The 13,698-nt window shown below is 37.4% G+C and overlaps 1 protein-coding gene across 5 annotated transcripts in view; it reads right to left on the reverse strand.

Annotated features, from left to right (window-relative positions):
- R3hdm1 (R3H domain containing 1) overlaps nt 1–13,698 on the reverse strand; it is a 141,380-nt gene that overhangs the window by 75,337 nt on the left and 52,345 nt on the right. For all 5 annotated transcript variants that reach the window (XM_032914913.1, XM_032914914.1, XM_032914912.1 and 2 more), the window contains exons 2-3: nt 8,790–8,998; nt 7,234–7,444 (exon numbers count right to left, since the gene is read on the reverse strand). In XM_032914913.1, the coding sequence (XP_032770804.1) occupies nt 7,234–7,404 (171 nt within the window). In that variant the 5' untranslated portion in view covers nt 7,405–7,444; nt 8,790–8,998. The remainder of the gene's footprint in view (nt 1–7,233; nt 7,445–8,789; nt 8,999–13,698) is intronic.

The following is a 13,698-nucleotide window of genomic DNA, read 5'->3' on the forward strand; positions in this document are numbered from 1 at the left end:
TAACCAAACACAAAGCTGGGCTCATCTATGAAAGGAATTTACAGAAGTAGCTAAACTCCACGTCAGGTCATCCTAAGATATGGATTTAAAACTGAGATGAGTCTGACCCATCAAGTGAGCCTCTTACAAGTTGAGTTTTCTTCAGTCGAGACAAAATGGGAAAATCAGAGTGATTCAAAGGATTCAAAATCATTTTTTTTGCTTTGAAGATAGGCCGCCTAGGAAACACGGACCTTAGAAATGAGGTCTGCTGAGAAAAAAATGCACCTTGATGACTGTTCTTTCCCAACTCTTACCAACAGGACCAGCATGATAACACAAATCTTAAGCAGAAAACCCAGAACAGTCCACTGTAAGCTCCTAATGAAGAGTTACTTTAACTACCTAAGTTCGTGTTGATCTGTTTTGCAGCAAGAGAAAACAAATACACCAATATATAAAACAAATACACCAATATATAAGAAAAGTGCCAAGATAACATTATTACATAAAATTAATTCTTTTCATTTTAGATACACACTATATAACACATACAAGAAAACTGCCATATATGCCTGCACACACAAACGAGCAGAGAAAAAGATTTCTGTCTATAAAAGTAGAAGGCCTTCATTTACACACATAAACTTTTTTTCCCTGTTATCAGTTTGGAAGCCAGATTTAGCTTTAAGTCAGAATTATTCTAGTTTGATTTATAATCATTTTTAAAGTAGATTTTATTTATTTGGAGAACACTCTTTATCTTTATTCGAACTCTATTTTGACAGTAAAAATGTAGTACCCCTTTTACATTCCTTACTAATAGTACAAAGCACTAAGTGAATTAGAATTTAGAAAGGTGAAGAACAAACTTCAATTTATATAGTTTCTCCTGTTTATACCAAAGAACAGAAAGAAACTAGGTCAACAAATGGGTACAGGATACAGAACATTCTTAATGGATTCTCAGTTTTTGACTGGTAACACACTGGCAGAGACACCAGCTACTAGAGTTTGAAGAAAAACTCGGGAAGATCAGAATAATCTTCATGGGTAAGGTATATATGAGCTAGCATAAGAGTAACTGCCAATCCAATATTACTCAATTTAGAGGAAAGCAAACTTATTTCATGAAGAGAATCATTTTTATGTATAACCAGTAATTATTACTGTTAGGTTTCAAGCCTGAGACAAAGGACATCCAAGTGGACCTGGTGGCTAGTTTCTCCAAGCATCCCTCAGTCCTTACCTGTTATAGGGCCCTCCCTACATGGCATACCTTGCTCCTTTCCTGAACCTTCTCCAGCCCAGCCCAGACTGGAGTTCCCTTTTCCCAGATGTTTTTACTATGTAATCCAACCATTTTGGCTACTCCGCTCTCTTTGGGTGTCCTATCTGTTGCACCTTGTCCCCCCCCCCCCTTTTCTCCTCAGCTGTCTAGGCTCAGAGTTAAGTTCACTCTGGATTCTCCCAGATGTCCCAGCATCTGGCTATGCACTCCTTATATCTATAATAAAATTTCTCCTCCGCATACCTAGAAACAGTCATGTCCTTTGTATTTCTTTTTCTTTCCATTCAATTAACAAAATAAACTATAATAGTTGAAACTTTTTGATACCTTGCAGATTACTAATTTGCATTGCAATTCTGTATAACAGTAAGGATTAAACGTGATTATGTCGGGGCTGGAGAGATGGCTCAGTGGTTAAGAGCACCAACTGCTCTTCCAGAGGTCCTGAGTTTAAATCCCAGCAACCACATGGTGGTTCACAACCATCTGAAATGGGATCTGATGCCCTCCTCTGGTGTGTCTGAAGACAGCAACAGTGTATGCATATAAATAAAATAAATAAATCTTAAAAAAAAAAGGTAATTATGTAAAAGAATAGAATGAATTCAGTACTTAAAGATAACATAATGGTGGATGAAAACAATGCCAAGGTGCCTATTTATATTACAATGAAATAAAAATATGTCTTATTAAGTCAAAAGAACTGAAAAAAAGGAAGCCAATAAATCAACAACTCAAACACAAGCACCAATTTAATACTACTACTTAATCTTTTGGCCATAGAATAGGATGCTAAAATCTAAAGGTTCCCAGGAAAACTCACAGAGTCATACTTTATTATTCCAAATATTTAATGAAGGCAAAAAAGTTCTCCATTAAAATGGTGAATATATAAAAACTATCCAATGTAAAAAACTATGTTCAAGCATTTCTACATCCCCATGCTTATAAATGCTAACACTCATATCTGGTTATGATGCAAAGTTAATGAAATCAAATTCTAGAAATATTTTTAAGTAATGAAGTGTATTTTAGAAAATGAATTCTAAGTTTTAAGATGTTTAACTTGTTTAGTGTTTATAAAATTCAATAAAAGCAAAGAATATAAATAGATTTAAAAGACAAAAGCTATGTTGAAATAGAAATTTTCGAAAGGTATTCGGAAACAGACTTTATTATTACTAATCAAAAACTTTATCTTGGATGACAACAATGAGAGAAATTTGAGAAGCTGTGTATCTTTGTTTAGCTTATTAAGTCATTGACAATAGTAACAATGACAAAGATAACAGTGTATAGACTGAGGACATAACTATTTCCAGGAATGTTTGAGGGAAAAGCTTCTGTTGTAAATATAAGGGAGAGTAAGAGTCCACAGCAGAGGGACAAAGTCCTACACTGAACATAGCCAGCAGACTGACCGGGCCATGAAAGGCAAACCAGAGAGCAACAGAGGCCTACAAAGGAGTGAGGGTAAGGAGACCAAGAGAGAGGGGCAAGAGAGAAGGGGCTAAGAGAGTAAGACAAAAGAAGTGATTGGAGCTGAAATAGGGTTGCAAGGGAATGAGAAGCTGGGGGAGTGAAGTCCATAGCCGAAGAAGTTTAGGCTAGGGGGTGAGGTAAGAAGAACCAGGATGGACTCTGTTAATGGGCATCTGTAACTGAAGAGAGCAGGAGGCCAGCATGTGCTCTGCTATGCTAATAGGGCACCACAGGTAGCCCATATTGTATTCGTTTCATCATTTAAGAAGTCTGTCTTCTCCACTAGCTCTCACACTGTTGATAAAGGTGTGCCCTGAGGTGTTCTGCTTTTGTTTTCACTGATAAAGCATCATACTAGGTAGCCTATGCTAGTCTTGAACTTCGAATATAATCGAAGCTGACCTGGAATTCTACATCCTCCTGCTTTAGACTCCCAACTTTGGCTGGCTTTCTCTTGACAGCCTTGTGCGATTATTGTTTCTTTGTTGTCTCCTACCTGTTCTTGTTCTCTCAATCCCTTTGAAGTAACTCAGAGAAATAAGATGTCACACTAGCTACCTACTTTAATTGATGCATATGGAAAATAATAATACACATCAGACAAAATTTATGTAACACCTTGAAAACAAAGGCCTATTGTAGTAACCTACTAAACTATAGTTATATCATCTTATGAAATTATTTCAAGAATACTTTAGTGCTAAAACTGTTCTCTGAACCAGCCCTAAACTCCTAAATACTATGACCCTGAGCTAAAGGTTAACTGCTGGACCATTTAACTGTTAATCTCTCTGCTTCTGTAAACAAAGCTTGTTTGTTGCAGATGTCCAAAGCTGTTTTTCTATGTCTTATGCATATAAGTAACTGTAGCTGTCTTCAGACGCACCAGAAGAGGGCATCAGATCTCATTACAGATGGTTGTGAGCCACCATGTGGTTGCTGGGAATTGAACTCAGGACCTCTGGAAGATCAGTCAGTGCTCTTAATCACTGAGCCATCTCTCCAGCCCTGTTTTTCTATGTCTTAATTGCCCTTAAAAACTCACTCCAAGAGGTCAGGGCTGTTTCCAGCTAATCTGCTTAGGGCAGTCTACATTGATGGTTGATTTATCCAGGACTCTAGGGAGTTTTTCTCCTAAGGTACTCCGTAACACTAGGTGTTAATAAAAAACAGCTCTCTCTTACCCCATAACAAAATGTGGATATAGCCTCTTACTATTGATTAACAGTACATGTTGGGGAATAGAACTGGCGAGACAATGCTTGTTCTTTCCAAAATGTAGTGTACATTGTGTATATATAAAGATTTCAGGTTGTACCTCAAAAGTACGAAAGGAAAACGAATGTTTAGTAGTAGATTATAGTTAGTAAGTTCCGATTAAGTTAAAAGGTAACTGCATATTATTATTTTTTTTTTCAAGCTGGGGACCGAACCCAGGGCCTTCTCTACCACTGAGCTAAATCCCCAACCCCGTAACTGCATATTATTAACCCTTGTTTTAAGACAGGTCTTACTACATAATAGCTTAGACTGATTTCATAGTGACCATCTTAAGACACAGTAGTCTGAGTTAACCACTTGTTGACCATAAGAATGTGCATTACAAAAGAAATGCATTTAATAACTGCACTGAAGTCATTTTTATCATTAAAAAAGTTATGTGTAGGTATCCTGTATGGATATCTGCGTATGTCTATGTACCATGTGAATACCTGATACCTATAGAGGCTAGAAGGGTGTCAAATGCCCTGGAACTGGAGTTATAGATGGTTGTGACCCACCATGTGGGTGCTAAGAAGGGAAACTCAGTTCTCTAAAAAGCAGCCATTGCCATCTTTCCGGTCTGAATCCTTATTATTTTAATCACAAATATAAAAGCTCTCTGTACACCATCTTAAATGTAATCACTGCTAATAAGCATACTGACTAGAGAAGGCAATTTTCTTGTTTAAAAAAGTTTAATTAAAAATGGCGGGGGAAAATGTTTTATCTCCTAATTTCTTAGGGAATTGTCATTTAAGCTAGGCACGGTGGCACAGATCTGTGACCCCAGCACTTGGAGGTAGAGGAAGAAAGGTCAGGAATTGAAGGGTAGCCAGGGCCGATTTGAATTCAAGCCTAGCTTAGGCTACATGAAATGCTATCTTAAAGGGGGGGAAAAAAATCAAAGGTGCAGAGGGGGAGGGAGGAAGAGAGAAAGGGAAGAAGGAAGGGTGGAGAAGGAGAAGGGAGAAAGATAGATAAAAAATATAAAAAAATAAAACGATAAAAAATATACCCTTTGATTATACTTAATCATAATCAGTTTAGAAACTTGGATGGTTTTTAAAGTGGTAGAAATCAACATCATTGTCTAACTTCATGTCAGACATGTTTATAGGAAAATACAAACCTTATGAGTGAATGAAGAAACAGAAGAATGAGATGCCCCTTAAAGGAACTTTCTTTACTTGTCAATAAAAGAAAATAAGTGAAACTGTAACCTTTGCCAAGTAGCCTTCAAGGTCTACTTTTCTTTGCTATGTTATGTTTTGTCACTTTTTATTGAAATCAGTATATAGCCCAAGTTGACCTAGAACTTACTACCTTCCTACATCAGCCTCCCAAAGGCTGGCATGACAGGCCAGGAAACTGCATTTGGTCAAAGTCCTCTGGATATTTTAAGAAGGACAGAAAAGAGCTGGCAAGGTTCCTAGGTGGAGAAAGGGTTTTGACCACCTAAGTTTAATGCCCAGAGCCCACAGAAAAAAGGAAGGAGAGAACAAAGACTAAAACACTGCTTTCTGAATTACACAAGTGTGTATTCCACAAATGTCCATCATGGACACATATACAAAATAAGACCATTTTTTAAGTAGCAGTATTTTCTCAAAGAAGGATTCCTTATTCATAAGTATGATGAGTACCTCTGTGTGTGTGTGTGTGTGTGTGTGTGTGTGTGTGTGTGTGTACTGCATGTGCCCACAACTGTGAATGTCGACAAAGAATGTCAATAGAGAATGCTTTATGCTTTGAACCTTACTTTCTGATGGTTGATCTGAGTTTTCAACGTTAATGGCGTGAGATCCTAAGGATGTGATTAGTAAGATACCTCTAGGAGTGTCTATGACTGAGATAGTAAGGACTTTGCCACAGTCTATTGGTGAACACGAAAGTAAAATTCTCTGTCCAGAAGTAACGAACTATAGAAGGTGGAGTCTAGTTGTAGGAAGGGGGTTGTAGTGAGGTATGCGTCTGGAGATTATCATCTTGGTAAAGGCTGCTTTACGTTAACTCCTTTCTGCTGATGTGAAGTGAAAAGGCTTTCCTATGCTATGGTTTCTTCTACTTCTGCTTTGCTGTATGCCTCAAGTCATTGGAGCCAGCTAAGATGGACTGAAACCTCTGAAATTGAGCCTCAGTGATTGCTCACTGAAGTTGTTGTTTTTAGTTATCTGTCATAGCCAGGAAAAGTTAACACAGTATTAAGCTAAATGCTTAACAGTAAGGCATTAATATTAAAGACAACATTAAGATAAGCTTCAGTGGTAGATTTCAGATTAACACAAACTCTTTCCTATTTGACAGATAGTATCCAAGTGCTCTTCCTCTAGACAGGAATTATCTGTATGTGCTATCAAGAAATAGTGAAAAGGAGGTTTTCAGACATCAGCCTGGATCCAAGCTTCTTGGTGCACTTATCTGTTGAAATATTCTCCCCAGGATGCCTGAGCAGCCACATAATTCACCTAGCTACATTGAATATGCCATACCAGAGGAATCATGTAAATTTTGTACACCCAAGGCCCACCAGGGGTTCGGCTATTTTCTCAAACTTAAGTAACTTTGCCTGAAATGAAAAGCCTTCTAAATCGTTGGTTATAAAATATCATGCATACACAGCAACAAAAGTATTAGGTAACATCTAGCCCTTTCCCACAAACCTCTTTACTCAGAAATGTCTGATGGGCTGACAAAGCTCTAGAGGGCTGTTTCTGCCAGCAGGTCTTCTGCATGTCTGAACACTCTAGTTCTCTCTCCTCTAAGAGCTCGTAACAAGTACAATGATAATTAAGGAGGAGGGTGAGATGAAAAGGTAGGAGGCCAACAAGAACATACCGGCTACACACAAACTTAAAGAATCATACCATGGGATACATATATAGGAAAATCAAAGACCTTGGACTTAGCAAGATGTCCTGGTAACTAAAAAGTAAGCTAGTAAATATGTATTGAAGGGCCAACTTCCCTTTTAGAATGTGACAAGTGGCCGGGCAGTGGTGGCACACACCTTTAATTCCAGGAGGCAGAGGCAGGCAGTTTCCTGAGATCAAGGCCAGCCTGGTCTACAGAGAGAGGATAGCCAGGGCTACACAGGGAAACCCTGTTTTGAAAAACAAAAACAAACAAAAAAGAATTGTAAAAAGTGAGTTTCATATGAAAAGAAGCATACTCATACAATGAATATTGGTTATTTGTAGCCATGGAAAAAACCTGTTTACCTGCAAATCAATATTGTTGTCAATACAATGTTCATTCTTCTCTGCCGAAATCTTCCCATAGTTTTCTGATTTGATAAGATTTTCAACTCTGGTTGTATCTCTCATTTCTGCCTCCAAATCCTTCATTGTTTCAGTTTCATCTTTTATAATAACAATATCAGACATCCTCATTAGCAAAGGTTATTTTAGAATTCTACAGGGAACTTGAAGCCTTGACAAAAAGAAAAGTAATCTCCATTTAGTCTGAAACCTTCTTTACATTCAGCTGCTTCACAATATTAACTAAGTGACTTCTTTCTTTCAAGAATAATGCTGAATGCACATGAGCAAAAGCAAAATTTCTGCCTCCAAGACCTATAATATTTATGGCACATATTTCTTAAAGTATCACAATACAGTGAGAAGAGACATGAGCTAGAGATCAAGATGAGAGGAGACGGTAAATACACTTAGATGACACTGAAGTACTTTTCTCTAAAGGAACACAATGAACATTTTCCCCCCTGCACTGCAGTCATACAGTAAATCAATTTTCCTGTCTTAGTTTACATCTAAAACTCCAAGCTTTAAAAATTGTTCTGATTTAATTTAAAAAAAAAAAAAAAAGCAACATTCTATACAAAACATGTGAGTCTGGATTATCAATTTTGTTTTATAATGTAAATAAAACATTAAAGTCTCCTGACTCAACTGATTCAATGCCAACCAAGTTTAATCACATACTCTAGAAAGTGAATCTCCTAAGAGATCAAACACAGACAGTAGTACAGTTCACATAACTAGTGATTTAAGGAAACAATATGAATACCATCCCAGGGAATCCGGGTCAGGAAGGTATCAGAGACTAAGCTAAAGCTAGAGGTAGACACACATGGAAAGTGGGTCAAGCAGGTATGGAAACTATTACCACACAATCAAAGAATGCTTGGCATTTGGATAAAATTCTTCTAACTTTTCTGTACTTTTGATAATTTCTACACAAAGTCATGATGAAATGTATCTGTTCTAAACAGGCCAAAAAAATTAAAAGCTTTTTTAATTAATAGCTTTACATTAAATAGGACATCTGGAAGCTGAAAAATAGTCTGTAAAATCAGACTAATCAGGGTTGGGGATTTAGCTCAGTGGTAGAGCACTTGCCTAGCAAGCGCAAGGCCCTGGGTTCGGTCCCCAGCTCCGAAAAAAAGAAAAAAGAAAAAAAAAAATCAGACTAATCTAAATTTAAAAATAAAAACAAAACCACATTTTATTTAGGCAGAGTTGCAGTCCAGCACCTGGGAGCGGGAGGAGATGACCCACAAGAGACCTGAAGTAAAACAAGTTTGGCAATACTTTGGGATTTAGGGGCATGCAAGCAAGCAGGCAAGTAAGCAGGTAAGCAAGCAGAATAACTTCTGTAATTTGATCACAAACCAGAAGTTCATTGGCTCATTCTGAAAACAGATTGCAAAGCAGAGGGAAGGTAAACTGGCTAAGGAAGATATTTAGGCTCCTTCATTTTCTTATGGATGAACTGTAAAGAAAATAGGCTAATCAAAGAAACAGAAGAATGTTACCTGATGTGTCCTACGGATCTGAGATTGTGGTGTTCCACAAAAATAAAATAAAATAACCCAAGGTTCCTTTTCACAGTTGTCAGCCAGGATGTCAATTGTATTGAACCAACAGTAATCTGGCGGGAGGAGTCCCATGTCCTTGTCACCACTGCAGATTCCTGGGCTGAAATGGACTGTCTTGGATCAAATATATCATACCTTTCAGTGGCCTAAAATGAAAACAAATAAGAAACATTAACACAAACAAACATCAGGACAGAAAAATTACTCCACAGTAATTTAGAAATTTAAAAAACTATTATTGATGGTTTTATTACTTTTTTGTCCTAAGCCAAGGGTCAGAATACTTATAACTAATTCTGAGATGTATTAGTTATATAAACCAAAAGGAGTCTCCTGAGCCTACAGAGCTGATCTACAAGGCAGAGAAGAGGAAGGAACAGATATCAGTATGGTTAGAGCAACAGAGAAGGTGGCAGCTCTACTTCATGAATCACTCAAACTCCAAGACTATGGTTTCTCTTAGAGATATACCTATGGATTTAAGACTGTGGTTCTGAATAACAATGATATATCCTGGAGTTTAAAATAGCATTTCCAAAGAAATTCATTGTGTCTACTATAAGAAAATGTATGTAAAGGGTAGAATAATTTAGTGACATCCATAAAAATCAATGTCCAAATCCTCACTACATTATATATTAAGAACATTTAAAGAGATCATGTACTGTAGTGGCGGCAGTAACGTGTGCCATAGCACACACATAAAGAGATCAGAGGATACCTTGTAGCAATAGGTTCTCTCTTTTCTCCACCAGAGTTCCAGGATTTTGAACGCCAGTTGTTAGGCTTGGTGCCTTTCGTACCAGACATATGTCAGCGGCCCTCCCAGTCTGTATTTGCAAAGTCAGTTTTATTTTGCCAGATGCAAGTGAAAGTTATAAGGCAAGTAGAGAAAACTGAAAGGATCACATGGTTCTTCCAATTTCCTTTGAGAGTTGTAGTGTTGATAAACATAATATAATTTTAGGTAAAACAAGTGAGCACAATGAAATTCAATGCTGAAAGCACCAATGGTAATTAATATACCTGCGCATATGCCTGATAGAACATTTCTGCTTTAAAATAGAAGCATTTATGCAAATCAAAATTACCCTAAAATTTCATCTTACATAAGCCAGAATGGCCAAGATCAATAAAACAAATGACAGCCCATGTTGGCAAGCATGTACAGTAAGTGCAATGCTCGTCCACTGATAGTAGAAATGAAAATTTGTACAGCCACTATGGAAGTCATGTAGCAGTTCCTCAGGAGGCTGGGAATAGAGTTCCTTCTAGATGGAACTACCCTTTGGAATACACCCGAAGGACTCTGCATCCTCCCCTACAGACACACTTGCTCATCATGCTCACCGGTGCTCTATCCACTCATCATAGCCTAGACAACTATCAACAAATACATGGATTAAAAAAATGTGGTATATTTACACGATGGAATATAATTCAGCTGTTAAAAACAACAAAATCATGAAATTTGTAGGCAAATGGATGGAACTAGGAAAAAAGAAATCAACCTGAGTGAAATAACCCAGACACAGAAAGAGAAATAGGCAATTTTTTCTTACTATGTGGATGTTAGCTCTTAAGTCTTCAAAGGGCAGGCTATAATCCATATAACCACAGAGGTTAGGAAAAGGTCTAGATGGGAGACGAGACCCTCCCAAGGAAGGGGAAATAGAATATATACTTATGGAAAGACAGAGCACACTAGAGTTAAATGGAAAGGAGGAGGGAAGAGAGGGCAAGGAAGACAATATGGGGAGGGACAATTAACAATACGGCCCATTTGAAGGGTTGTATGAAAATCCACTACTGTAGAAGCTTCTTGAAATATATATATATATAAGAAAAAAATTTAAGGAGTCACTGCTCCAACTAGACATCTTTTGCCACTAAGTGAAACTTCCAATGGCAGAAATGGGTTATAGCTCATTAAGTTGTTGGTCAAAAGGAGCCCTATATAAAAATCCCCAAATAATTCAGGCTATTTGCCAAGGTTATTGGTTGTTCTCCACAAATCAACAGTAAGGCCCTATTGCTGAAAACAATACTTACATATTTCACTGAACTTCATGGAGAAGTTGAGCTAGTGCCTAACTACAGTCTTCACCCTTACTGACTAGTATTCACGGTACTACAAGTGACTCTGAGGACGAAGTCTTCAACCCAGCTACAAACCCTATATTGTACAATGGTGACAGGCTTGGTGTAATATTGGCACAAATGTTGGGATGACTACTACTAATTGGATTTAAAGTTCACTCAACAAGAAGGAACTCATGCCTGACCCTGCTCAGATAGCCAAGAACCTGAGACTAGATAGGCCATTTAAAAAAAGACATACCCTGATTTCCAGCATATTCCAGAATATAAGCACTAGAACCTGTGAATTATGTGCATCAGGAATGGGAGAAGTTGCTAACCTGGAGGTAGGTTTCTAAAGGTCTATCACTGTTAAGTTTCTAAGTGAATACTGAAATTCATAGTAGAGGGATGGAGAGATGTTTCAGGAATTAAAACGCAATTATTACCCTTGCACAGAACTAGGGTTCAGTTCCCAATACCCACATGATGGCTCAAAGCCTGCTAAAATTTCAGTTCCATAGTGTTCCAAAGTCTTCTTCTGTAAGCACCAGACAAGTACATGGTGCATACACATACATGAAGTCAAAACACTTAGACACATGAAACACCAACAAATGAAGCAACCATTTTGGTTTGGGTAATCTGCTACTTTGGCCACTTTACTTGTTACTATGTTCTGCCATTGTAATATATATTTTAGCTTTACATTAAAAAAAAACTCACAGAAAAAAGATCAAAATGATTTATAATTTACCCTCTAGTTTTGTTAGGTTCTCAATGTAAATAAAATACTACGATATGCCTTTGCTAGCCTTTGTCTTATTAAAATGACACAAAATGAGCCTTCTCTTTTGTTTTGTACTTAAGACATTGAGTATCTTGAAATTAAAATTGGTTATTTATTTTTTTAATTCCCTACAGTTGCCTTACCTCAACACAATCTTTCTTGTCACAATGATTCAAGGAACTGCAAAAGCCTTACAAATAATATCCTGAGAAGCCTCTCTAACATTTGTTAGAGTGAATGAAATTCCTTTTCCCAATTTCTAGTGGTTAGACAAAAGCCAGAATTCTTTCAGGCTATTGGGAAACTAGTTCCTTTTCCAAAAAAGTTGCTCTTAAGGGACAAATGGTTGGTCTATTAACACATACCTATGGTTACCTATGGTAACCATCAGCATTTCAAAGTCCATGCAAATCTACAAGCTCCCTCAGTCTCTGCTCATAAGTACATGTTATATACTTCAAAGCCTCACATCCCAGCTAACAGGCTCTCTTTCTCTCAGGTGTCTATTCCTCCTTTCCCTATAATGCTGAAGATGTTTCACCCTGTTACTTCTCTCTGCGTTCTAGGCTCTTCCCTACTTTTTCTTCTATTAGTTTGAGTATATCTGGTTTGATGTGGAGGTCCTTGATACACTTGGGCTTAAGTTTTTTGTACATGGCAATAAGAAAGGATTGATTTGCATTTTTCTACACGCTGACCTCCAGTTGATCCAGCACCATTTGTTGAAAATGCTATCTTTTTTCCACTGGATGGTTTTAGCTGCTTTGTCAAAGATCAAGTGACCATAGGTATGTGGGTTCATTTCTGGGTCTTCAATTCTATTCTACTGTCTACCTGCCTGTCTCTGTACCAATACCATACAGTTCTCATCACTATTGCTCTGTAATACTGCTTGAGGTCAGGGATGGTGAATCCTCTGAAGTTCTTTTATTGTTGAGGATAGTTTTTGTTATCCTGGGTTTTTTGTTATTTCAAATGAATTTGCAAATTGCTCCTTCTAACTCTGAAGAATTGAGTTGGAATTTTGATGCGGATTGCATTGAATCTGTAGATTGCTTTTGGTAAAATGGCCATTTTTACCATATTAATCCTGCCAATCCATGAGCATGGGAGGTCTTTCCATCTTCTGAGATCTTCAATTTCTTTCTTCAGAGACTTGAAGCTCTTGTCATACAGATCTTTCACTTGCTTGGTTAGAGTCACACCTAGGTATTTTGTGGTATTTGGGACTATTGTGAAGGGTGTCGGTGTTTCCCTAATTTCTTTCTAAGCCTGTTTATCCTTTGAGTAAAGGAAGGCTATTGATTTGTTTGAGTTAATTTTATATCCAACCACTTTGCTGAAGTTGTTTATCAGGATTAGTGGTTCTCTGGTGGAACTTTTGGGGTCACTTAAGTATACTATAATCTTATCTGCAAACAGTGATATTTTGACTTCTTCCCTTCCAATTTGTATACCTTTGATCTCCTTTTATTGTCTGACTGCACTGGCTAAGACTTCGAGTACTATATTGATTAGTAGGGAGAGAGTAGGCAGCCTTGTCTAGTCCCTGACTTTAGTGGGATTGCTTCAAGTTTCTCTCCATTTATTTTAATGTTGGCTACTGGTTTGCTGTATATTGCTTTTACTATGTTTAGGTATGGATCTTGAATTCCTGATCTTTCCAAGACTTTTATCATGAAAGGACATTGAATTTTATCAAATGCTTTCTCACCATCTAATGAAATGATCATCTTTTTTTTTTTTTCCTTTGAGTTTGTTTATATAGTGGATTATGTTGATGGATTTCTGTATATTGAACCATCCCTGCATCCCTGGGATTAAGCCTACTTGATCATGATGGATGATTGTTTTGATGTGCTCTTGGATTGGGTTTGCGAGAATTTTATTGAGTATTTTCACACCAATATTCATAAGGGAAATTGGTCTGAAGTTCTCTTTCTTTGTTGGGTCTTTGTGTAGTTTAGGTATAAGAGT

The sequence above is a fragment of the Rattus rattus genome, chromosome 10 (assembly GCF_011064425.1).
Source record: "Rattus rattus isolate New Zealand chromosome 10, Rrattus_CSIRO_v1, whole genome shotgun sequence".
In the NCBI taxonomy this organism is placed as follows: domain Eukaryota; kingdom Metazoa; phylum Chordata; class Mammalia; order Rodentia; family Muridae; genus Rattus; species Rattus rattus.